Source organism: Accipiter gentilis, chromosome 11 (assembly GCF_929443795.1).
Source record: "Accipiter gentilis chromosome 11, bAccGen1.1, whole genome shotgun sequence".
In the NCBI taxonomy this organism is placed as follows: Eukaryota; Metazoa; Chordata; class Aves; order Accipitriformes; family Accipitridae; genus Astur; species Astur gentilis.
In genome coordinates, this window is record NC_064890.1 from 14,295,778 (window position 1) to 14,322,735 (window position 26,958).

A 26,958-nucleotide genomic window follows, 5' to 3' on the forward strand; every position below is an offset into this window, starting at 1 on the left:
GTCTCACAAATGTAACAGTAAAGAATACCTTCTTCTCTAAATACATCAGATACATTCCTCTCTAATCTGGTGCCAAGCATAGATGCTGCTAGATGAGACGAGCGCTTTGTTCAGCTTCTTCATGATTTGTACAATTCCCAGGCACAGTCACCAGCAGGTCCTCCCAGGGCACCAAGTCCAACCCACAGGCACAGGCACAAAGTCATGTAACCCCCCTCACAATGGGAGCAGGTGCAATTTCCCTGCTGACCTGGAGAGACCCTCACAGTTGGATTTTGTCTCAGCTGTCCCGCGCTACCTACAAACTGCTAATCCCAGAGGATGGTGTAGTGATGGTATCTATGGCTTCAAAGCTACAAACAATTTATGTTAATTTTTCTTTACAAGTGACTGCTTCCATGGGAAGAGACATGCCCCTATTTCCCACAAGTACATTTCTACTCCTCATCCCACACTGCCTCAGCTTGTTCTGTCACGTCACCTGAGACTCAAATGCCATTAAATCCATGTGTTCATTTTTATAGAGGCAGGCAAAAATGGGAAGTGCCCAGAACAGCTGCAAAATTTTAAGGAAAAGCGATAACTTTTCAGTGTGAAGTAAAAGATCTTCATTCCACTCACTCCCATACCATGTGGGCAGATGTACTTACTCTCTGCATTGCAGTGACTACCACTACCAGCATTAACTGCATGTAGATAACACTCCTTGTAATATTTATGTATATACCTTGGCTCATGGTAGTTGAGATAAGAATAGTGTTCCAGTAGTTTCCAGGTAATCCCATTGTCGTAGGAGTAATGCAGCAGCACTCCTTCCCCAGGCTGGTCGGGTGCTTTGCAGGTACTCAGTACCGACTTGCTGCCCAGGCGTAGTGTGAACTGCAGGAACCTGGATCAGAATTACACAAATATTTATAGGGTACCATTTGCCTAGTGGGTGTTTTTTTCTCCTAACCAGGTTGTTTTCAGATCTTTTCAATCTAGACAAATTTTGATAAATATCAATTATGGGGTTTTGTACGCGCAATTTGTTTTTACTGTCAAGTAATGCAATGTGGCACACATAGTTAAAAAATGCCAATCATTACAGCATTTAATTATTTATTAGGCACTGAAGGGGAGGGAGAGATAGTGAATGGATCTAATCAGCTGCCACAAGCTGTCAAATAAACACAATCTTATAAATAATTAATTAGCACTTGGCTTTGACACTCAGGTTTGATATTAACATTTCATATTTTCCATCCTTGCTGTACAACAACTTCCCTCCAGTCTGTTTTGGGCTCTGTTGTTTACAAAGCAGGAGGAGGAAAAGCAAGGCTATGAAATCACCATTAAAATATGGAACTAGGAGTTTTTAAAAAACTTCTCTTCCTGCTAAAACAATCAGCTTAATAATACACAAGGTCGTAGCTGGAAGGGAAGGGGTTCCCCCATTTCTTTCCCTCACTTTACTGCTCTTTTCCTCTCACCTGGACTGGGAGCTGTCAAGGAAGGAGGTGATAAGCTGGCGCCTCCCATCCTTGTTGAAGACCAGGGCCTTGCCGCTGGCCAGGACCCCACAGCCGAAGCTGACCTCAGCCCCCCGGATGGAGTAAAAATTGTGGTAGGAAGAGAGGCGGGAGCTGGCAAAGCTCTCAGAGATGAACACGGGAAAGGTCTGCGATGCCATTTCACATGCTGGCCCTGAAAAGCCGGGGTCGCACCTGCGGGTGAGGAAGATTGAACAGCGTAATTAATGACCCATCTTCTCCGGTGGTTGGTTGGCAGACCAACACAGTGGCTGCAGTTCATGAACTGAAGATGCCTACAAAGTCCCTCTCAAATCTAAGGACCAAGAACCTCTTTAAACTTTATTTAGTGTTGCATAGCCAATGGCTTTCTTTTAGGTAGTACTTACTTTTCCAATTTTAAAAAATCACAGTTGTGAACACCCCACCAATCTACACATTAAAAGCAATACGGAAATATTTTTATTCATTTTTTGGAACAAAAATACTGCTGACATAATTTACAGTTGTTCACATATATTAATTTGCTTTTATCTGTAGCATGTCACATGTGATTACAAGAAATTGAGTAGCAGAACAGAATGCCCTGTGGGTCACGTTCTTGTTAATACCTAAAAATAGTTACACCTAAATTTTGAATGTGCTTACTGGTTTTGAGTAAGTACCTTTACTTTTTAGGCTGGAACCCTTTTAACAAGCCTGACTTTCAGAAAAAAGTGGAGTGCTGACCTTCTGTCCTTGAGGTCTGTTAGGCTACAGGATATTAGAACTATGAAAATTGTGATTCTTTCCCAAAATTTAATATAAAAGTGATACAGTCCCAAATCACCTCTAAAACCAGTATATAGCATGCATCACTGACATTTCAGCATGCTCTGTAGCACATTTTAAGGTGAAATGAAAGCTAGACTCTCTCCCAAAAGAAAATTATTAAAAAAATATTAAATATGCTGCCGTTTAGAAAGATTGATCTTTAGCTCTCCAGTGAGTTTTATGCGTTCTGAGGACTATGCTAGTTTTATATTTAGTCATCTCAAAAAGCAAGGGGTGAAATGAAAATCACTTCAACTTTCAGATCATCAAGTGAACTATGTGACAGAAATTGAATACAAGTTATATACTGAATTATAACTCTTACTTGCAGCCATTTCTAGTACACTGTCCTCGCCCTGAGCAGAATTTGAGGCAAGCTGGACCAATATAAACTGCAGAGAAAAGAAATCAGTTGAATGAAGGGTTATGTTATGTGATAAACAGAATATAAAGAATACAAGAAAGTATATAGGCCTGATCATACCGTTAGTGTATTTATCTTAATCCCACTAGCTGCAAGAGGTCTACAAAAGGGTAAAATGCATTTGACTGTGTCAAGGATAGCCAGGGACAATTTATTATTTAATAGGTAATGTCTATCTGTGGGCTTGAGACACTAGTGATGTTTTAATTAATGTACCTGATTTTTCTAAGACTGTGAATGAGATCAGATGATTTGCTATGCATTGACCATTTTCTTGCTTTCCCTTTTCTTCATCTTATTTCGGAGACATAATCCAATATATATATATATATATATCAGTACATTCCAATAGCAATCTTGTAGATTTTAAAAATATGCTGCTGCTTCTCTCACTGAAATGCACATAGTTAACTGCACTGGACTTAATATTGAATTAGAACCTGCCCTGATATGTCTTAAGTAAATATTAAGTATGACACACTTTCACTGATGGTTCCAAACTGAATAAAACTCAAATCATATGCGCTCAAAAATACTCCAGACTTGTTTGTTTTACTCTTTTACTTCATCTTCTTCCAATGACTCCTAATTGACAGGGTTGATAATTTGTGAAAAATATGAAGGATGGAAAGATGAGCAAATCTCAGTATAATCTACATCTCATTGCACTACTATAAACAAAAGCAATAATCTGGGTATAGATCAAATGCATTAATCTGGGTGTAGCCCAAAGCACAACTTGTGGGCAATGTTCTTTCAATACAATATGATAAACAGACCTTAACCAAGAATAGTGGTCATCTTTTCTGTTGAAGAATGACTATTACTTGTAGTTATCCACTTGCACTGTGGCTTTTGGAATGTCATCCAAATAGCCACCAATTTGAAATCATCTGTAACAAGCAGTACTTATTCCCTCTCCTAGTTTTATGATGCCCGTCACAGCAGTGTGTCAGTACTCCCTGGCAGATGCACTCTAAATCCCTGTTAGCTACTCCCTGTAACTTACTCCCCATCAGATTTCATGTGATTTCTAGATTTTCTCACTTTTCATGGTGGAAAAATTCTGTTCTGTTTGATTTATTTGTGTCTTTTGAGGTCTTTTTGAGGGGGTGGTAAAAGTAGAAGGGTTAAAGATGCAATGATGTCGTTCAAAAGTGAAAAAGCTTTATGGAAACTGGCAGTTTTCCAGTGTTTCTAAAAGATGGCCAGCTTCCAGATTTCATTTAAAACTTAATTTACATAAGGAACAGTTGTGAAGCTAGAAGTCAAGAGTGCTGAATCCTTGAAAATCTTCCTTTCTTCAAGAATTTGAGTTCTGTTCCAATATTTATAAGTCTTTCCCTACAATACAGTGTAAAGCTTCAGTTTCGCTAGTATCTAACAAAGGAGGCATGCAAAACCTCAGAAACATGTTCATCTTTAAGACTTGATTCCCGTATCATGGTTCTACACCTCAAACAAATTTTGGAGCAGGCAGATAGTTGGTAAAACTTCTTTTGAGATGGTACACACTGGAGCATGCAGCATCCTTTGATGGAATTGTATTTTGTTCTACAAGCAAAGGTAGTGCAGATATATGAATCGTCCAGTGATTTTCAAAATCTTGTTTTGCTCTGTTGTAAAGAATTTGGACCCTTGGATTGATTTCATCTTACTCTTCTTTCTGTGAATATCTATGTGTGTCTCCAACACTTACAGTTTGCATTTTGTTAGGTAGCAAGTCATCTTTGCAGATACTTATAGACATCTTCTTATGTTTATATACCTAAATTTTCCCTTCATTTTACTTTCTTTTTGATGTCTCTAAAGACAAGCATTAATACTCTATCCAGAATGTCAAGATGATGCTACTTCCCATTAATATGATTAAGAGAATAATTTTCATTATTTTTTGTGAAAAACTTTCATTTGTGGCATTACCTTATCAGCTTCAAGGATTTTCTTTTCAATACTAGGCATTAATCTATTTTAATAATTTTGCAAAATGTAACTGTTTACCATTCCCAGGCTCCATATCAAACCTTATTGGGAATCACTACAAAATTTCATGGGCAATTGTACATCACTGTAATCTTTAAATTACATACTTCACACATCTAACAAAACAAATTCTGGATGTAGTTTTACTTAGTCCCAAGTCATTTAGGGCTAATAAGCAAGCTAAAAAAATTTGCACCTTCTCATAGTTAGCCCTTTCAATCATGCTTATTTCTGCATTTCATACATTGTATTTATTATATCCTGTGTTGCTAAAACCTTTTTCTGTGCTTTAAAGTATTTCCTTTCAAGACTGGCCCTGGTTATCCTGTGCACTACGTTTTATAATCATATGAGTCAATATAAGCTCCTCCCAGTTCTCCACATCCATTTAAGAACAAGTTAGTGAAAAATAATTTCCTAAAAGAAGAACAGTTCCCTGAGACAGATGGTACTTTCCCCCTGAAGGTACTGTAAACAATGTAAAAGTTTTGTCAGTGTTTTGGTAGCAGCATTGCTTTATGATGGTCTTCTATGTCCAGAAGGAAAAATATGTCCCAGATGCTGTAACTATTGCTTAGTCTGGTGCAGTACATGTCCTTAATAGTGTCGTGTAGTACCTATTTATGTAAGTAGAACTAAGCAGTTAGAGGAAATGTTATATTAAGCCCTTGCCAGCAATATGTTTTCCTGGAAAGTATTCAATTAAAAGGAAAAAAAAAAGGGTACTCTACTAGGCTATTGTCTTTTCAAATAACAGAATTCTGCTCTAGCTTCAAAATGCATCTGTTACCAAGTGCAGATAAGAAGAAAAGGAATTTAACAAACTGAAAATCCTTTGACTTGTGATTGTGGAAAATATATTTACTTGAAGCAGCACATACAAATTTACTCTTCTGATGTATCATGATCAAGTATAAGAATACTAACTATTATCGATTGCCCACATATTTCCAAGGATTGGTCCTGTTTGTCTCCATCGGATCCTGGTGTCACTTGTTAATGCAGCATTGGGAAGGGGAATAGTTATTCGGTTCCACCTGAAATACATATAACACAAATGCTAGCATTTTACATTGATAGTCGTTAAGCAACTGTATGTTTTGCAGATATGTTTACTTATACTGGAAGCTTTGTGAGAATTTTTAATTCTAAAATCTGCTCAAATGAAGCAGTGAAGTTACTGCAGCTTTGGAAAATACAAATGAAAAAAAGAACATGGCCCATGACATTTTCATACAATATGAATGTTAATTATTACATCATAAAACCCAGCCATTTTTCTCCCCTGCATGAATGCATGAAGTCAGCAAAGACCTTAACCTGCTTCGCTGTAGTGACTTCTCCATCACAATGAATATCTCCTAAATTGCATACTGAATTAAACCTCTCGGTATGACTGAACTCTTTGGTGGAAACCCTTGGGGGTGAGAAGAGGGGCACAGAGGATTTGGCCTGCTGTGGTCTGGACCAACATTCTTATATCATCCACGGGGGCTAGACTTCCTATGCACATCGGGGGTCATGGTCCATATGAAAATGGTACAGGAATGGCAGGGTCACCAGCATAGCAATGCTTCAACTCCACTTGCTTCTCATAGTCAAACCCACTGCTCTGAAGTGTCTGTGGAAGTTGGAATACAGAAGGATACACAGTGATGGGATTTGTGCTATGTCACGGTTCATTTTATGGTCAGAACAGTACCAAAGAGACTTAATAAAGAGAAGAGTTGATATAAGAAAGTGACACTAACAACCATCTCCATCTGCAGAAGTACAGAGGATGTGCTTCGTTGTAACCCAATATTGGGATTCCAAGTGAGTAAAGGTGTCTGAGGATGTAAATATGGGTCTGACTGATGGTTCCTCTGACTAAGAAGAAAACTTTTGTGGCTTTGACAAAATATAACTTTTCTTCTAATTACCAGCATGCTGTCCAAAGGGGTTTTTTTTCGTAATTTATCTTTAGCATCAGAAAAATAATATTATACCAGAGAAGCAGCCCCATATATTTCAAATTTCATTACTGGGCAGCCAGGGAGACCAGAACACTCCTGCCTTGCTCTCCTCAGCTATTCAAAAATGAAAGATGACACAGGGTTGTGTGCTTTGCTGCTTTCTTCTGTCACCTATAATTCACTTCTCTAATCTTGCATCCCAGTTAGCTTTGCAGAGAACACTCTCACCCGCTGTAATTTTCAGAGGCGTAGATGGTGCTGTGGGGGAGGTGAGGCCCAGCACATATCTCAGGCAAACACTCGGTATGGAGCAGGGACCAAGAGCGACCATGGTTGGTTGAAAACTCCAAGCTGACGCTTATAACACAGTGAAGGAAAGAAAGGAGAAAGACACTGTAAGCCTACCTGACAAATAAATCAATGTAGAAGTACCAACACTGAGAAACCACCAAATCTGCCATTCCTAATAACTGATGCTGAAACATGAAATAATTTTAAGGACACTTTGAATACAACAAATCCTGAAAATACAAACTTGAAACAAATCCGAGTGTTTAAAAACCAAAAGGGTAGTCTGCAGACTAAGGATTGTTTAAACACCTAAACCTTGTTTGGCCACCATCTAGCTAGTGTTTTTATGCTGCTGCTGCTAAGTGAGTTGTTGTTACTCTCATATTTCAGCTAGACATGGTTTCAAAAATAATGAGGAGAAAACTTGGATTAATCAGAGCTAGACAGCATCATGTGAGCACAGGACACTTATAACTGCCAGCTGCTAACCTTTACGTCTTCAGAAGGTGGTAAAAGACCACTAGTTATTCATGCATTGGCTGGCTCTTCCCTTCTGTTGCTGATAAATATCAACTTCATTGGACTCCTCAGTCATCTGACTCCTTTATCCATTGTGCCTAAATGGAGATCAGAAAAGCACTAAAACGGCCAGCCCCACCGAGGACTGCAGAGGGTGGCGAGGACCTGGGGAAGGGCACCCTTCAGAGAGTGCCCAGCCATAGTGGTCTTTGGAGGCTTCCTCCCACCTCACAGAGCCTGGAGCGCTCGGTAGTGAATTTTTACGAATTTTGTGACATAACCATATGTGAAAACTCCAGATTTGCTTGGAAAAAGGCTGCTGTTCTCTGGTTTCATGGACTAGTAGTAAACCAAACCATCCGTGTACAGATAGTTTAGAAACTGTATGAGAGCATCCACTGAATCTATGTCAATGAGTTAATAAACCCATTCTCCCAAAAGTTCATTGACAAGTTCAATTTTCAAAAAGCTACTACTAGAAATTTTTCCTTCCCTATTACACTGATATTTTTAAAAAACACATTGTTTACAATTTAGGAGTGTAAGGAAAACCTTAGCTGTCTTGCATTCTGAAGAGCTTGAAAAAGTAATAGGGAAAGTGCTTGATTTATTATGGATTTAGTATTTTACGGAAATACTCTTGTAATTTCCTCCATATAATTAGCTTGTAATATTCTGTTTTATTTTAAGTAATATCAGTGGAACATTATAAAAGTCATAATTCATCACCTCAATACTAAATTATTGGATTATAACTTTTCCTTTTCATTATAATTTGCTGACAATATTACTTTATTTAAATGTACTATCACTGTGATCTTGTGTGTATTAAAATGGTTTATAGAGGTTTTGACTAATTTATTTCAGATTTAACTATACTGATACCTTGGAGGGTCATATTTACTGCATATATTCAGTGCGAGTCTCTCACATTTGCAGTAATGAAAGCATTATGAATAATGCTGTACACCAGGAGATGGGAAATGCTGCCATATTTGGGAATAACAAATAAGGAAAATGGGGACCTAGAGCTTCTTTTGTTATGAAGAAGCTCACTTCTGCTTCAGAAATAGTTTACACAAAGGAAGAATATTATCTTTCAAAATATGTACTAATCCCCATCAGATAACAGACTGAGACAGAGACTTTATACAACACCTATTTACAGGCTAGGAGTGTTTACAGGCAAAATTTTCACTTTCCATGGAGAAGAATGTTGCTGCTTTCCCTTCCTATCAAATTTAAGTGCAATGCCTTGATTTTTGCTGCCCCTTGAATTCTGCTGCCCTGCATGGTTGCTAGGACTGTCTAATGAAGCTTTTTCCAGTTGGAAGTAGGTGCCATGGGACATGGATGTGAAAGCATCTACATCTTACTTTAAACTCTTGACTCTGGAAAAATATAAAGTAACTCAATCCTCATAAAATATCAGGATGAACAGCCTCACACGTACATAAGGAAAAAGGAACAGTGGACAGTTTGGTTTCCGTATTTGAAGAAGGATGTTAAGAAACTGGAGAAGTGGAGCAGAGGATGACCAAGATGTCCCTGGCCTCAAGCATCGAGCTAGGAGAGGCTGAGGAGCAAGCTTGGTCAGCCTGGTGAGGAGGGATGACCTACGGCAGCCTGTGATGGTGCAGAGGGCACTCTCAAGGAAGGCAGAGGCAAACTCTCCTCAGTACTGGCAAGCACAGTAGAAAGGGCAATGGCCGTAAGGATGTGGCTTCAGAGTTTTGTACTGGATGTTAGGAAACACTTTTTCACTTGAGCAGGTCATGCAGAGAGGTAGCACAATAACCATCCATGGCGATTTTCAAGTCATAGATAGGCAAAGCCATGGCTGACCTGACCTGTGCTGGTAACAACCCCACCTGCAGCAGCAGGTTTCACTAGGTGACCTGTGAAGGTCCCTTCCAACCAACATTTCTATGATTCTACACAATATGGAGCAGCAAATGACTCCTTTCTTTCCCTTTCCCTCTCCCTTAACTCCATGGAAAAAATCATGTTGAATGTCCCAATGAAGTGAGGCCAGCAGAAGAGTTCTGTGGTTGGTCTACAGACAGTGAGGTCCTCACACTGATGGTCGTTAAGATGAGGACCGTTTATCACCAGCCTTACAAGAATTAGATACTCTGTGGCATTAGTAATCCCTGGGAAGTCAGAAGGGCAGGTTTCTGCCACTGCCTTTAATACTTTCCCCCGTACACAGTATTAAGAGGTAAATCTCATATCCATTGGAAACTGAAGCAAAAGTTGCTCTGAAATCATGAGCATATCTCAGAATAATGGACTAAGAAAACCAAGTTTTGACCTGGAAAGCTATTTAATAGACTCCTTATTGCATGTGAGATGATATATAAACCTGGGCCTGTGGAGATCAGGAGAAACATTAGCTTTTGAGCAGCTTCTATTTGTCATTATTAATTGGCTTCATTCTTTCTGAGAAAAAATAATTCCAAATACTCATGTAGATGTTATAAACCAAAAGGTACTAAAAAGCTGATAAGCAAAAGAGAGATCTTGCCGGTTGTACCTGTTACCAGGTTGGTAAGTTCCACAACCCAAATTTACGGAAAACTGGATCATGTGAGTCACTGTGGAAGGGAGCACTGGAAGGACGTGGAAGTAATCCACAGCCCAGACATTCCTGTTGTGGCCTTGGTGACTCTTTTGCTTCAGGCAAAACTTTGTTGCGGGAGTCTGCAGGTCCGGACTAATGACAACAGAAACCAAAGATGGAACCTTTAAAAGAAATTAAATCAAGCTTAAATAAAACAAATAATATTAACAAAGATCACAAGGTATTGTTTAACATAGAAAAGCAACTTCAAATGTGCTGAACCAAACATGTGCTTTTCTCTCTCCTTGCTTCATTTCTGTTAACTTTTTTAGCCACCTTTTTCCACAGAAGACCCCAAATAATAGCTACGCACATAATTTTATACTATGTGCGTAGCTATTAACACTCTGAATACCAGTGCTGCTTATCACTTTAGTGGGATCGGATTGTTTGGTTGTAAAGACACTGTAGAAAAGACTGTACCTTCTGTGTTCTGAAAAATACTAGTTTATTTTGTCAGTGCTTGGTTGGTAATGGAAGATGATATTTGTCCTGGAGCCTTTCAGCTCAGAGAAGCAAACACAGGGTAATGGCATGTCTAGTCTGAATACGTGAGAATGGAGTAACAGCATGAGTTCACAGGCATATGTAGGGAGGATGTTATGTTGTTGAAATAAATGAAATCACTGCTTTATGAAGCCTTTGTCCTAAAGCAACGTAATTAGACCTTCATTATGTCAAAAGAGGATGTCAGCTTTCAAACTGCTTGTTTTAAAAAAAACTCCACAAAGAGCGCAGTGTAATTTCAGATCCTATCTCTCCCTGAGTTCCCCGATTAATTTTTTATTATTTTACAATTACAGTTTCCTTAGTTTTAAAAAAGGTCTACCCGTCTTTCACACAGAAGCAGGCAAGGAGGGAAGCCACGCACAATGAAACAATGCAAGTGACTCAACCAAACTCAGGTCAAACCCTACTGTAAACATTTGCTCTCTGAATGCTAGAGTTACAGTGAAAATGCACAGGGACCTGTACTTGAAATCAGCTGCATCTTTACCACCAAATTTCCCACACACTGTGTAAGCATACTGCATTTCAATCTCTAGCACATCCATGCGTATACGTAGTACGTATCAATTTTTGCTGTCTTGTTTACAGCAGCAGAATAGGGACGCATCAGGACTGGGTTACTCAGGGTAGGCATGGCCTAAGTGCTTCCTTGCTCTAGACAGGAAGGATCCTAACAGCAAGCTCGAGGTCCTCATTGTCCTGCCTGAGGGTGGTGGACGTGGTTGGAAGGAGGCTGCGCTATCAGCAGAGGAGATGCTGCCTGCGCACGCTGCCAGCAACCGCCTCCTATGGCTGAGTTCAAGCCTGCATCACTGCAGACCTTCTAAGAGGGCACACAACTGTATTTTAAAATGGAAAGAAAAAGTGTAAAATGTGTAATTCCCCGCACTAGGTGTGGGAAAGACATCCAGGCATTTCCAAGTCACTCTCCTCCCAGCCACTGATCCCACCATGACTGACCCTCTCAGGACGTACCTCCTGAGTGTCAAACAGTGGCTAGCAGGAGCTTGAGTGGAGACAGGAGTAATTATTTGTGAGGAGACATGACCACTAAAGTTTTTAGCTGATCGCTGAAAATTTTTGCCCATTGCCCATTTGCCTGTTATCCTAGCAGTAGCCAATGCCGCAGTCCTGCTTGGGGGTTGAGTAATCGGGAATAACTGCAGAGCCATGCTGCAAAGGCACCCTATCACTGCGAGATCTGCGCATGATTTATGTGCTTGGGAAGGTCATGTTTGACTGTCCCTATGGAATTCAACATACAACGTTGTTGTGATGGCTTGAAAATAGGTTGATCTATCCATCCCATCCACCTACTTCGTTTAAGATGACTTACCTTGTAAGCAGCATAGGTCAGGGTATCAAGAGGTATGTGTTCCCTCCTGCCTTCAATCTTGGCATAAAGTGTGACATCATTTTCATGGGATTCTCCAGAATCACAAGTTCCCCCTGTACAACACATATATGTGGGGGAAAAAAATTAATTGAAGCCCTTGTTATTGGAAAGTGGAATCAGCCATAATTATGAAAATACTTACAACCAGATACCATTTAACTTAGGATATGAAGCAAAAGAACACCAGCCCTAAGGACACAGTGTTTAAGAACTATTTGACTAGGTACACCATGCTAGAGATCAAGGGGATTGACAATTACGAAAACCTCAAGTACCTCTCTTAATCAGTTTATCAAAATTATTTTAATATAAAACGCTGTGCCCAAAGCAATACTTCTACCTGTATGCTTTAAATCCTATTTACATAGAAATGCTCTGCTTTTTGCATTCTTGTCAGTAAACTGTTATTTAGTACTCAGACTCTGTGCAGCCACACACATCAGATGCGAGAACCTCTTAAATACTTCTCAGCTGCTGGTTTGGCAGCTAAGAACTTGTTCTTAGTAGGAAACGAGGAAGACTTCTGTGTACCTTATTTGTTGTGCTGCCGTTTCTACTGTCTACACTATATCCTAAAAGGAATGGATGGAGTCTATTGTACCACACAGAACATGTCTGACATGGTTGCCTCACTGGAATGCGGCAGCATTTGAAATATCTTCATATCAGTAGAATCCAAAAAACTTATTAATCTTCACCAAAAGAGCAGATGTATTGGCAAATATGAGCATTAAGTTCTGCATTATGGTTACGAGATGGACATCATCACAAAGCAAAGCATCTGTATTTGAAACAGGAAACATCATTTCCCTGTACAGTATGGGTACTGCAGGTATTAAAAAAAACCCCAAAACAATGGAAAAAACAGGATGAGGAAGTTTTTTTGAAAAGTCTGTAAAGTTGAAAGGTTGCATATATGAAACACTTTCTCCGTTTTTTTCACTACAGATGGCCAGTTCTTGGAATGGACTAGGCAAAGCAATCCTGAGAACTAGATAAGATGTGAATCTTTGATGCATATTATACTGTAATAAGGAACATTCATGTGTCCTTTCAAATCCTCTTCTTGCCTGAATATTTAAACTATTATTTAATTTACAAGTACGTACAGAATACGTTTTTCAAGTGAGGTCCCACTATCGTCTGTGTCTGAATGTGCTGACAACTTCTCCCCTAAGTTCAGAAGGTTGAGCAAATTTCTTTCCTGTTTCTCTTGCAGGTGGTGTAATGCCTGGAAGAACTGGGAAAGAGCATCCTCTTTTTCCTGTGCTTTATTGGTAATTCATGTAACACAGAGGAGATGTGTGACAATATAGAACAACATGAGGTCTTCCACTCATTAAATAAAGTGTGTTTTTTCTTGTTGATTCAGAAGGTTGCTTGTGCAGGTTACAAGTTTAGTCTCTGCTTCTTCCTTTATTATTCTATTATTCTCTACTTTTAAGCAAAAATCCTCACCTCCTCTAAACATGGTGTTGAGAGAATAACCTCATGCAATTGCCTTTATGTGCAAAATAAGAGTTCTGGAAAAACACTGTGAGGTATTGAATGATAATCACCATGTTCATAGGGATTTTGGTCAGTTGCAACACCGAAATAGTGGAGTTGCACTGACAACAACAGCGGGGAGAGGAAGTGACAGGACAGGTTTGTTCTTGGCTGCCTTCTTAGCCCTAGTAAATGACTGAGGTTGGACTTTGTCCCAGCAGGGAAGGTCCACAGATGATGCTAACATCACATCAGTGCTTTTCCTGAGGGATACCACGTGTAGGCCATACCTCCTCCAAGACTGTAGCACATTATAGCATACTCTGTGTGCATCTCACTGTGCACCAATACATTAGCAGAGGAAAGTGTTTATGAATATAGTAAGAGCTTTCGAGCAGAAACTATTCTAGTGGTTCAACCAGGTAAGGCTGTCCCACCTCTGTGCTACTCCTATCTCATCCTAATGATTTAACACCAAGGTCTACATGGATATGACTGCAGGAGGATATGACAGGTACCTATAAATCCTCTATGGTGTGGTAAGGATGACAAAGATACAACTATCTCTTCTAATGAAGGAGTAAGGGCCATTGAGTGAAATTAGATGATAGAAGACAAGAAGATTCTTCTTCACGTGAAGAATTGTTAAACTATGGAGCTGTGGGCACAACAGGCAGGTTCAGTTGATTAAATGCTAGTACCAAGGATCATTTTAGACACCACAGAGGGGCCTGCCTCCCCTACCTGCTACTCTGGCAGGCTGTGACTCTCCCCCAGATCCTGCCTTATATCTGCCAGTCTTGTGCTGATGTCTCAGATAGGGTTGGACACCTCAAGTGGCAACAATAACATGTGCTTGGGTAACAAACCTGCCTGAGGACCGAACAAGAGTGAACCCACACCTATGTGTGCACCAGGTGCTTAAGTTTCCTTTACATCAAAGTAGATCCAACCCATGCAGTCAGTGAAGGGAGCTGCTCAGCTGGTGTAGCACAGCTGTCTCGCCATGAGCTGAATGGGGTTTTGCAGCAACGGTACTGATCACATCTCCTCTAAATAGAAAGGAACTTTAGACACTGATCTTACATGTAACTTCTATATTAAACTGTTTTAACCTGGAGCTAAATATTTGTATCAGCCAAAAAAATGGCTGGATAAATCCATGTAAGAAAAGCCCACCAAGGGCTACTAAACCCAGAGTGCCCTGGCTGACTCAGAAAGTTTTTCATCTGCAAGTCAGTGTCATCCGGGAGAATATTTTTGGGAGGCCTATTTATGTGCCCACAGTGTCTGTACACCTGTGTGGTCATCCAGAAGGGTGGACTCTCGTCTGACCGACAGTGGTCAGTCTCACATCCTCATGGGCATCACAGTCACAAATCGGAGCTATCCTCTTCTGAGGAGTATTTAAAATAGTTCTAGGCACACCGCACAATTTAAATCTCACATGCTTCACATGTTGTATTACATTAGGAATATATATACTCACCCATACTGAAATAAAATCTTAGGTTCCCATAACCTGTAGTGTCCATGTATGGAGTGCATATTTTTCTTTCTCCGTCTCTGAGAAATACCATAGCTGAGCCAGATTCCAGTGTCCCACATTCAGTACCAATGACGGCTCCAAATATGTCCCACCTGGAGAGGTCAACAATGTGCAGTGGCACGTTACTGATAAACTCATACAAAACATGTTCTAGGAGTTCATTTGTACATACAAAAGTAGCTGCTTCTACTCTTACAGAGGACAACAAAACACAGTGTTTCAAATATGATTCCTATGACATTACTTACGTATTCAATACTGGCTTTTAAACTCAGTTGGCTCAAATAAAGCAAAGTTAATGTAAATATTTTAAATAAATTGGCAGAAAAGCATGAATTATTAAAAAAATGAGGCTTTTAATGAATGTTATTAAATATTTAGTGTTGCATTGTTCTATCATCTTCATTATTTTTCTGGCATAAAAATGTTTAAAATATAACTGCATTCTGTTTCATTTTGCATAATATAAGGTTTATAGATCAATGAAACTTGAAAAGGCACATGTCCACCATATCTGCTATACAGTCATTAAATATGTAGGTAATTGCTGAAAATGTTCTCTTTTAATCCTTTTGAGCATTTAGGGTAACAGTTTTTAACTAACACATGAACAGAGTATGAAAAAAGACTGCTGTGTTTCTAATATGTGATGATACGATCTTTCTCAGTTTTTCTGTACAACATTTTATCTTATTTTTATTCAGTGATAATTAAAAGAGCTGTTGCAGAATTTTTCAATTAAATATTTTTTACTAAAAATATGTTTTCATCATGAAAGCGTTGGTTTCTTCAAAACTCGATTAAAATATTTTGGAAGATTAGAAACTGTTAAAAACTTGTACATTATTTTGGTCTGATACATTATTATCCATGTTGAAATCCTAATTAATTCATAATAAAGTATTTTAAAATTATAAGGCTGATAAAACAATGAAATTATTTAGAATCACTAAATCCTAGTAATCCAATCATTTAACTAGCCAGCTTGATTCAGGATGAATAAGAAAACATGGACATTTGGAAACCTTTGTGGGAATGCAGAGCCTTTTCCTGTCCCCTTCCAGCAGAAACAATCTCTAGCAGCGATGTGGCATATGACAATTTCAAAAACTGCCATTTTGAGAACTTAACAGTCTGTTTATCAGTTTAACCATTCCAACTATTTAAAAATGTATTTCTAGGATCTTCTTAAAGGCTGCCAGTTTCCCTATTGACCTAAGCTGTGACAGATCAGCAATGTGCCTGTTTGGAAATCCTGCTTTAAAACTGTCAGTCTTTTATACAGGAATTAGTGAGCTTCACATCACTGAAAAGCTTTATGATATAAATATTTTAATGGAAGCATGGTTTAACCTAACCCTAATTCATCATGCAGACCTTTTAAAGGTAATGTGCAATATAATCAAAATATAATTTTGAAAATGGGTATCTTGGGCTGAATGCAAGTACAGAATTAAACAGTTGTGCCTACTTTAACTTACATGACAAAATCTCACGATGCTCCATTGATCTTTTGTATGCTCTATTTAGCTCAATTAAAACACTCTCTGCACTGACCCACAAAACAACTTGGGGTCATGAATGATGCAGATCATGGATGTTTCCAGGGATACTCTCCTTTTAGGTAGCATTAGAAATGAAAACCAGAAAGTTCTACAACGTTAAAAAAACCTGGCACTTTAATAGAAATACATCAACATACTGTAAGGACAAATGGAGAAGAAATCTGGGTGATGGCATGACAGAGATGAGGACATTCTTGATTTAACATTACATTTGAATTAATTTATCCCTCACATGACTCTTGAAATTCTTCTTTACAAAATAGGTGATAGAATGATATATGGATCTAAACTAGATCAAGTGGACATGGAGGTCCAAAGCAGCAATGTACCTGCTAGAGGCAGAGGCAGCCTGATGTGGGCATCTGTCCACTTTTAGGATCAGGCCCTAATTTATGCAATTAAAGAGAAGCAGATGACAGTGGGAAAACACGTGGTACTAACAACAGCAACCCCTATCCATGTAGCCGACTGCTTTAGGTGGGACATGCAAAAAGTACCAATCAACTGCTTATTAAAAAGCAACGATAAGCTCCTCTGCCCTCACTCTTGAGCTCTTTCAGCTGTCTCACCTTCGAGAGCATTTGGTGCAGAGGAAGGAGGTGATGACCCCTACACGTGAGCCTCCTTTTGCTCTCCCTTATGAGGGATGCTTTTGCCTTTCCTTTGAGAGCTGACAGGCTCCAGCTGACATTACAAATGGGAGCCTGAGAAGCTCCTACAAGCTCTGTCTTGGGTATAAAGTGTTTCTGTGGCTATCTGGATACAGTAAAACAGTATTTCAAATATAGTACAAATAGCATTCAAAAATATTTCTCTAAGAAGGTATTAAGGAAGCTCATATATTTGCAGTTGCGTACAATTCTCAAAGCAAAGCCCCACAGAAATGTTGCAAAGAGGGACAGTGGTGGTGACAATTTTATACCATGGGGATTTAGTCCATAAATCACCCGAATTCAGTGTGTAATCACGGCTGCATGCAATTTAAACCTCCATTCTTATAGCAACAATTGAAAGAAGGAAGTTTTTAATATAGAATAAAATTTGAAAAGCAAAAAATTAAAAAAAAAAAAAAAAACAAAACAAAAACCAGAAAAATTGTGAGGCCTTGGGCTGGCCGCTCAGAAAACAAAATTACCCCCTGCTAGGGCAGGCTGTCACACCACCAAGATTTTACATGCAGGGGGGCAGATCAGGGCCTGATTCCTGGGACTGCACGCAGGATGAGAGAGCAAAATGCATCTGCCGGCTGCACCCTGCCTTGCTCCTAGCTGGGAGCAGTGGCACCTGCAGATTGGAGCTAGACACTATGTGACAGTGAAAATGTAATATTCCTAATTCAGAAGAAATTGTGCATTTCCTAACCAGGGTGGTAACTGACCCAACTTAGCTTAACTAAACACCTGGTCCAGCAGACACAGGATCTACAGACAGGGCAGATGCCCCCAGGTAACACTCCCATTCTGTTTTTCAAGATGGAAAAGAGTCTGAGAGAATATCTCAAATGTATCCCACATGGTCACCTAACACAAAACACACACGTACTTATTTTCTTTCCTTTGAAACAGCACCTACTGCGCCATGGGTTGGTTATTCAAACTGGGACAGAGTTCACAGTGAATATTTTTTCTGTAAGCCCCAACTAAACCACATGTCCACAGGACACATTAGCACACATTTCATAAAAGGTGCTTTTTACCTTCAGCACAGCATAGGCACCATTTGAATCAGCTGTTAATGATCTGAAGTACTTTGTAGGTCAAAATCAACATTCAGTAGAGACCCATAAATTAACAGTGTATGTTTCTCATTGCCCTGCGGTTACAGAAACTAATGAAATTCTTTTTTTTTTTTAAATAAAAAAGAATCAAGACCACATGGTTGGTTTTCTTTTTGTCAGAATTTATACACTGAGGTATATAAAATGATACTTCTTTATCAGGATACTTCAAAGCTCACTCATGTTTTGGTAAGAGTAGTAATTTTGCTGTCCCGGATGGTTTCTTTACTTTCTGTGCCCTTGCAGCAGTCCCTGCTGGATCTGGCTTTACAGGTACTCTTTGAATCCCAATGTATATATCTAAACTAAAAATAGTAAATTATCAGCCAGATCCCAAGCTCTTGCACGGCAGGCCTGGCCATGCTCTCAATGCTGGAAGGTGAGAGCAGGCTGCTGCTTCAGCTGTCCTGCCTCCACATCCTCCTCCCCCTCCGCCGGCACCTGCAGGCTTCTGCGTAAGCAGGACCTCTGCCATGGCAAAGCATGGCTCGCAGCAGCGATCCGGAGGGGCGTGAATTTCTCAAGGAATTGGATTTCATATGGATATGAGTTTGTTAACAACACTCAGGTGTGAGTGAAAAAACAGATCAACATCATGTGTTTCTTCAGAATGACTACATAATTCACAAGCATGACTTTTTCATTAAAAATTTTGGTGGGCGACAGGATGGTCTGGAAACAGACTGTTCCTCCTGGGCTTTCTGGACTTGTTCCTTCCTAAAATCCACAATCACCTGTTAGTTATTGTAGTGGTATTTATCCTAGTTACAATCTTCCCTGACTACACAGCCAAGACAAAATGCAATTCTCTGTTTATCCAGTTTCCTCAGCCCTGCAGTGATGCTGTACACCTGCTTACGGCCCTGTGCAGGTGAGGGGCACTCACCCTTTAGGCTGGCTCTCAAATTCCTCTGCCCACTGCTCCTGGGCGTCCTCTGTGGAGAGGTCCACATCCCGGGTTGTGGCAAAATTGAACTCGCTGCCTTCTGTCCCGTGGAAGTAGATGGAGTTTCCATCCGACTGGCAGCTATGCTGTGGACAAGAGGAGCACATGGGAGGTGACGTTACAACAGGTCTGTAAGGTGTCCTGCTCATGCACTGTCAGAGCTCAAAGCAAGCTGTATGTTATCTAATGACTCACCGGTGACTGAAACAAAATAAAAATAAAAAATGGACAGTCATCTTTTATCTTTCTTGGCCCACCCCCAATGATGATTCCTTCCTAATCTCCTACCTGCTTCCCTACGAATGCACTACAGACCGTTGTAAAATTGTGCTTGCATAGAAAAGACAGGTACCATATCTTTGGGTGTTTATTTCTATTTTGAAGTGTTGCCATTATGTCTGGTACATACACAACTGTGTGTACAAATAACTTCAGTAGTATATAAAATATTGCTATGGGTATTTTGTCAGCTTAAGTTTCATGCTGTGAAACACATCAGATCCCCATGCCTGAATTTTTGCTAGAAAAGGTGTTTGTGTGTAAAATTGCCATACAGTGAACCTTGGGCCTGAAGTGTACAAGCGAAAAGGCTATATTTGCTGTATTTAATTTGAATAGCATAACAAATAGCTCTATAGGCAACTAGCTCCTGTGATACAGCAGTCTCAGGGGTCCTGAGGCTGCCCCCAAACCCAACTCTTCTGCTTTTCCTATTGCATTTCTGTTTATAGCACCTCAGCAGCATCAAATGAAGCCATGTGTCTGCCCCAGCATGCCCTGACTACTACGACTCTCTAGGAGTATCGGCCTGGAAGAAGCTACCTGTGAGGAGAACATGGAGGTTACAGTACAGATTTTCTTCTTTCTCCCATCCCAATTCTGCGTTCTTGTGTGTCTGATAAAATGGTAAAAGTCTGCCAGATCCACATGTGTAGCTGAAACAGATGCTGGGAGCTTCTAAAGAAGACCTACCTGGCCTTAATGCAAACTGAGAACTTGGCATTTTATTGAATTGTTTGTATTACAACAAATACTAATAAAAGTAGTAATTAGCTCAAACACTTATTCTGGGGAAATTTTGGTCGCATTAAAAGTGAAAGCTGAAATAAAAAATGATTAATTAGAATAATTCTGCATTCTTACCATAGTTCAACATCTGAAAAAAGAGATACAATAATACCAAATTGCATTGACCTTTTCAATATCGTCTATGCAGTGCCCTCTTGTCTCTGAACACCTTCATAACGCTCCAGGGGAAAGTATGACAATCACCTCATCTGCGTTTAAAAAGGTCATGGTAGTGCCATGTAAGTGAATAATTAAATTTTTAACAAAGAGAAAGACGGGGCAAGAAATGAAAACTGCCCGGTACGTCTTTGTCTATGGGATTTTATGAGAAAAGTATAAAAGAACACATTTTGTCAGATTCTGTAACTCTTCCTTCATTTATCAGTGCAACAAAGAGACATAATTGAAACTCTTTTGTTGATGTTTTTGAGTATGGTTGCTACTAACTTAGCAATTAATTTATATTTAGGAATGTAATTTGTGACTATGTTTGTAGAGGTGCCTACACATAGTTAGAAAAAAATCTGAATACTTGAAGTCTGATTTTTGTATAGAGACTTTCTGGTCTCTAGTTGAATGACAACAGCTCTATATTTATTAACACTGACTAAATATCACTTAAAGAAATAAAAACACTATACAAATGTAGACTGTTTCAACCGCTAAAATAAACAAATTGCTGTTAAAGTGTTTTTATTCCAAAGAAAGGTCAAAGCAATAGAAAGATTCTGAAGTGTTGATAATTTATCACAGAAATGAAATATATTTTGTCCTAAGTCTCCTTGCTCTGTTAATGCACCATATACACAGCACACCATATATGAAGCGGCTGCCACTGAAAAGGCAGAATAATTTACACATTAAATATTTTATAACTAGCAGAAATTAATGAAACAGTTTTATATTTTACTTCTCTTAGAAAAACACTGGTTTTACTATGCAGTTATTTATAATTGACTGAGAAATGGCTTTTTTCACTGATTTTTATCCTTCATGCTAACAGGTATTGCTACTATCAGAATTTTAAGAATAATTTGTTTATTTTGCTTCTTGCTTTTCAGCATTTTCTTCATTTGCTGAACAGAAAAGAAGTTTCCTTTACCTGTCAATCAATCTGCCACAAAACTCCCATTATCTGCAGGCAGTCAAGTAAATACACTAAAAATAAATATTCAAGCTAAAACTTAATTCAAATTTATATGTAACCCTTCAGGTCTCAGGAAACAAATAGACAAATAGATCCTACTGAGCTAGTTATTGCAATTGCATACAAGCTTTGGAAAATCCTTTATAAGCCTTACTTATTTCTCAGATGCTAAGTTATATGTAAGTATATACTTGATAGTGTGGTATGTAATTAGTAATCTCTTGCTGATGAAAGCCACCTATTAAAATAAACACAAAACAGATACAACCCGATTATCATTTAACGTTTGTATGTCCTTCTGCTGTCTAACAGAATATTTACTGAAGTACATCTGATGAAATTTACATTTAGGTTGTCAAGATAAATAAATGGGCAGTTTGGCAAAGGGGTGAATAAGTAATTATTTATACAGTGGTGTATGATCAACCCTTTATGAAAGCTCAAAAGCATCATTTATTTCATTAGTTCTATAAAACTATCTTCATGCTTTTATACACAGCTACATGGTATCTATGAATATGTATTTCATGCATATTTTATGTGTTAATGAACCACACAACATATGGCTCCAATCACCCTCTGCTCATGTTAGCTTTGAATCTCACGTGAAACAGCTATGCAGAAGAGAAGTTCAGACTGGGGTTTAACTCCTTCTGCTATTCTGCATACCTATGAAACCAGTAATAGAAGCTCATTACCTTTAAAAAGAGTAAGATGCTCAAAACACAGGTACACCTTTTAAATAAGTTCTGAGGGAGGGCCATCATTTTCTACTACATTTTTGCCCCAGTGCCACCATTTGGGACCCTGGACACATGCCCATGGGAGAAGCGGATGAGGATGAGTCCCATTTGCGTGAGCCGTGCTGCCCCAGCAAGGGCCATGGCTCCTCTGCTCGTGATCTCGTCCTCTCCCACCGGCCAAATTTCCCTTGCCTGTATAATCATCACCCCCAGTTCACACTTAGCTTCCATATTTTCCTTTTCATTTTTCCAAGCAGTCGCTATCTGTCACTGCTTTTACTACTTTTTTTCATCTGATGGGCTGCTGAGGGGTGAATAACCTCGAAGAGCACTCAGCCAAATTTTCCACGAGCAAAAGAAGCTCCACAGGAGATGGTCCCTCACCAGCATTGCCCCCAACTACCTTGTCAGTCTTGTTCAACATCCAGGCGGCTACTGACTGTGTTGGATTACTTTGCGGTTTTGTAATAGGGCTTGAACAGATTAGAGACTGAATTGAAACCATCAGACCCATTTTCTCTTGGGTTCAACCCAAGATTTGAATCCAAGCCTTTAGAAATAAAGAACTAAGGTACAATTTATATACTGTGTTGCCTCCTTCCCAAATTAAAAGCTTTACACTTGCAGTGGTAGTCTATATACTTCCAGTACTTAAGGATGGAATTTTACAGGTCTTTTTTTTTTTTTTTTTTTGGTCATTCTAAAGTGATAAAAAATGTGGAATGAACATGTACTGTATTTTGAAACTAACTGGATTAAATTCTCCCTAAAATGCAGATACTCCCTAAACTGCAGATAGATGGAGAGTTCTCTTTTACAAATTCCAGATTAAAATTGTTCTCTGTTTCATGTTTATTTACACTTAAATGATTTTTTAGATAAGAACAAATTAGCTTGCTGTGCAAAATTTGTAACTAAAAAGGCCAAATGACAGCAACTTGTCGGATATTTCTCCTTGTTACCATGGAAGCATCAGCTGTAGGTCCAAAACTAAAGGAGAGTTTAATTTTATTTAAAGGGGATTAAAGGCATGTGGAACATTTAGTGTGTCCTTGTGCAAATTACAACACTGAAAAGTTAACTAATTTGTGAGGAAAAATTAATTTACAGAATAAATCCTTTGGCAAATCTGATAACCTTCATTAAACAAAGTCTTCTCCCAAATCACCTACATAATAGAACATAGGACAGTTGCAAGCACTTGAATGGAGCCATTTCACACCACTAGCTATTTTCCATTGTTTGCAACTGGAGTGGGATTATCAGCCTGCCATAAGTAAACTGTTGTATTCCTAAATAAACAACCCCTGCCTGTTGCCAAATGGAAAGAAGCCAAGTTCTGTTCAGGGACTGTGGTCATCCCAAGGGGAAAAAAAAAACAGTTTAATTTAATCTGGCGCTACCAATTCTATTATTCACTAGCTGCAACTGTTAAGCTATTGCTTTGCATGAATAGGGCAAAATGAAAATTGGCTGGATGCATTCCCATCTCTCAGCATGCTTGGATTTGCTTTCAATCTAATCTTCACTCTGAATTTTCTGTGTTTCTAAAGTTTGTCTGCTGGATAGGTATGGTATCACTCCTTTTCCCTTACTTGTAAGGCCCTGCATGGCTCATCCTCACCTGCCTCCATCATCTCCCATATGCACCATCTCGTGGCTCACTTTTCCTTGACTGCCGATGCTTGCCACTACGTCTGCTGGTGAGACAACCAAACTGATGTACCCTTGCCCATTCTGCCCACCATGCTTGGCAAATTCCCCACAAGATGATGTCCTTCAGACACTTCCTTAGTGCTTTCCTCAACAAGCCTTGTCACTGATTACACTGAAGAATCCAGTGCTTACTGGGATAAGCACTTTCCCCTCTTGCAATATTTCCTTTTACTCCCACATCTCCCCAGCCTCAGCTTACCTCCTGTTTTATAGATGGATGGCAATTTCCTGGGACACAGGCTATCTTTTTGGTTTGGGCCTGAAGAGGCAGCAGTGGTACATTCCTCGCTCAGGGCTCTTTGACGCTACAATGGTACCATTACTACAAAAAACACATTTTCATGCTAAAATTGCTGTTATCTATGAATATTTCTAGTCTATGAGTACAGTTCTTAGCCAAGTTGTCTATGAGAGCCAGCAAGTCTTATTAATTCAGGTGAGCTATCTGTTCTACATTATGAAGGCATTAGCTAATAATTTGAAGATACAGACTATGGGAGAGAGTAGTGCATGGTTTCAAAATGAAACTTTTGTCAGGAGTCTGTCACCCTCTTTATTCTACTCTATAATCCTTACATTTTACATCTTCTACGTACAGCTTTCATCTTTTTTTGGTAGGTGCTTTTAGGAAAGGCTCTTGATCATCTGAGATGCAGAAGGGTTTCAATTACCAAAACCATTGGCTCAAAACCATTGGTCAGCAAAAGCAGGGAAATCAGATTTGGTGAAGCAGGTACTTTCCAACTGGACCTATTTATGTTTTCATAAACAACTACTGACCAACTTTCCATAGCATCTAAATGGCTTAAGGGTCCCAGGTAGGATCCGGGATCCTACATCATGTAACATGCTATATTTTTAAAGACTTGCATGAGAGCACCACGTAAGGAGACAGCTGCTATCCTCAGTGTGACCTCTTGGCTGGGAGGGACCTCTGGAGGTCTCCCGTTCACCCTGCCATGTGAAGTACCACAAGCGTCAACCAAGATCAGCCTATGCCACAGTTGCAGCTAAGGACACAGCCGTGAAGATTTTTAGAAGCTCAAAAGACAGAGATTAGGAATGTAAACAGAAGCATTGAAGTTCATCCAAACCAGCTTCTGTCCCAGTTGTTCAAGTCAAACTTGTGAATCAATAAATACCTCTTGGCTTTACAGTATGGGATTTCTTTACTTGGAGAGCAGAACAGAGGGCAACTAGATGATACAACTGTGCCATTCAGAGAAGCATCAACAGGAAACACTAGTGTGAAATTCCTCAGTGAAACAGATTTTTGGCTGAGGTGCTGCATACTATCTTCCCGAGGTTCGTCCCCATGCTCCCATGAAAACGTTGTTCACCTCTGTGCTTCACCTCTGTGCCTCTAAAGTATCCACAGTCATCTTTACCATCATTTAATTAGGTTTTTATCAGAGACGAACACTGATGCACCTCTTCATATTATCTCTCCTGGGCCTAATGGCCCCGATGATTCTTTCAGACAGCTGTACCCTCACAATTTATTTTTTGGCGACATTTCTTGCATTGGAATGAATGTGTTGGGCATTTGGGCAGTGCCAGCTTGCAAAGGGCTGACGGCAGATGGAGAGAAATCTGCCCAGTATGCCTTCACCTCTACACGAGCAGAGGGCCATCAATTTCCCCCATTAAGGAGTTGTCACGCAGCCCACCCAGCTGGAGGAGCATCTCTGATAGCCAGGCTGGCTGGCGTATGCTATTCAAATAAAAAACACACTTTAAAAGGAAACAAAAATATCGTTTGTCGGCAAATTGAAAATGCATGGCTTTGACCGCAGCCAATTTTTTAATGACTGTAATATTTTAAGTGATTATTTTTGCCACTTCAGATTGCTCCTTAGAGAGGAGAGGGTTTTTTAATTAAAGTCTAGGCAATGCAAACAGATGAGATATGAGAAGCAGAGGAACAAGAAAAAAGATGAAGAAAATTAATTAAAGCAGCATTGTCAATGTAGCCATAAATTAGATATTGTGCCTTTCTGGGAATGAGTCACACAGGTTTTAAAAATTTTTAGATTTTTACGTGGTAGCAGATAGAAGGATGGATCCAGTCTTGATAAAACCATACTCTGTATGCAAAGTCTTAGCCAGCAAAGGTACAGACAGAATATAGGAAAGATTCTAAATTCTACATTCTGTGGATTTGGCTGCTAACGCTTCTGGGCTGAAGTCCCTTCTTTAACCAAAGGAAAAACCACAATGTGATTAGAATACTTTCCCATGAGAAAAACAGTGCTTTAATCTTTCCCACATGCTACATTTTTACATCATTTAATATAGGTTGCAGAACGAAAACCTTGGCTGCACAAGCAGGCCAGGTGCACGGCGGGTTATAGTGCACCTTCCCCTTCCAAAACAATGGGATGAAACTTGTCCTGTGATGTAGTAACAGTTTATAAAGTGTGCTTTCACTCATCATTTCCAATTACAGACTGTTACTGAAAGGGTAGTGCTCAAAACACTTTGCTTGTTTATGAGTGATTTGTATGATTCATATGGTTCTTAATTTTCTAGGACATTTCATGATGTTTGTACAACATCGGTCATTCTGGCGATGACTGATTTCCTTAATGAGTCATTTAACTGGCACAAACTGAACTATTCCTCTATGTTATTGGGAACTATTGATGTTTCTAGCACTCTGCAGTGAGCATCATTAAACCTCATCCGTTCTTCTGAAAGTAACGATGTGTATTTACACCAGTGTACAATTAGAGTGAGAAAGAGTCAACCGAAGTAGGTTCTACTCTTCGGCATCTAATGGCTCAGTTCATGTTGTATTTATTAATGTGCATCTCACAGTGACCTGCAAAGACCAAATTCTTTCCTTCTAGGAGGCAGGAAAGGCCCCTGGTGCTTTGACGCCAGCTCAGAGCTAACGCTGGCTCTCTGCCACCCCCCCCCCCCCCAACTTCT

The 26,958-nt window shown here is 39.4% G+C and overlaps 1 protein-coding gene across 3 annotated transcripts in view; it reads right to left on the reverse strand.

Annotated features, from left to right (window-relative positions):
- Positions 1-26,958, reverse strand: part of RELN (reelin) — a 305,906-nt gene that overhangs the window by 102,603 nt on the left and 176,345 nt on the right. For all 3 annotated transcript variants that reach the window (XM_049814133.1, XM_049814132.1, XM_049814135.1), the window contains exons 11-19: positions 19,291-19,436; positions 15,003-15,154; positions 11,966-12,078; positions 10,033-10,241; positions 6,915-7,043; positions 5,659-5,768; positions 2,650-2,716; positions 1,473-1,706; positions 728-889 (exon numbers count right to left, since the gene is read on the reverse strand). In XM_049814133.1, the coding sequence (XP_049670090.1) occupies positions 728-889; positions 1,473-1,706; positions 2,650-2,716; positions 5,659-5,768; positions 6,915-7,043; positions 10,033-10,241; positions 11,966-12,078; positions 15,003-15,154; positions 19,291-19,436 (1,322 nt within the window). The remainder of the gene's footprint in view (positions 1-727; positions 890-1,472; positions 1,707-2,649; positions 2,717-5,658; positions 5,769-6,914; positions 7,044-10,032; positions 10,242-11,965; positions 12,079-15,002; positions 15,155-19,290; positions 19,437-26,958) is intronic.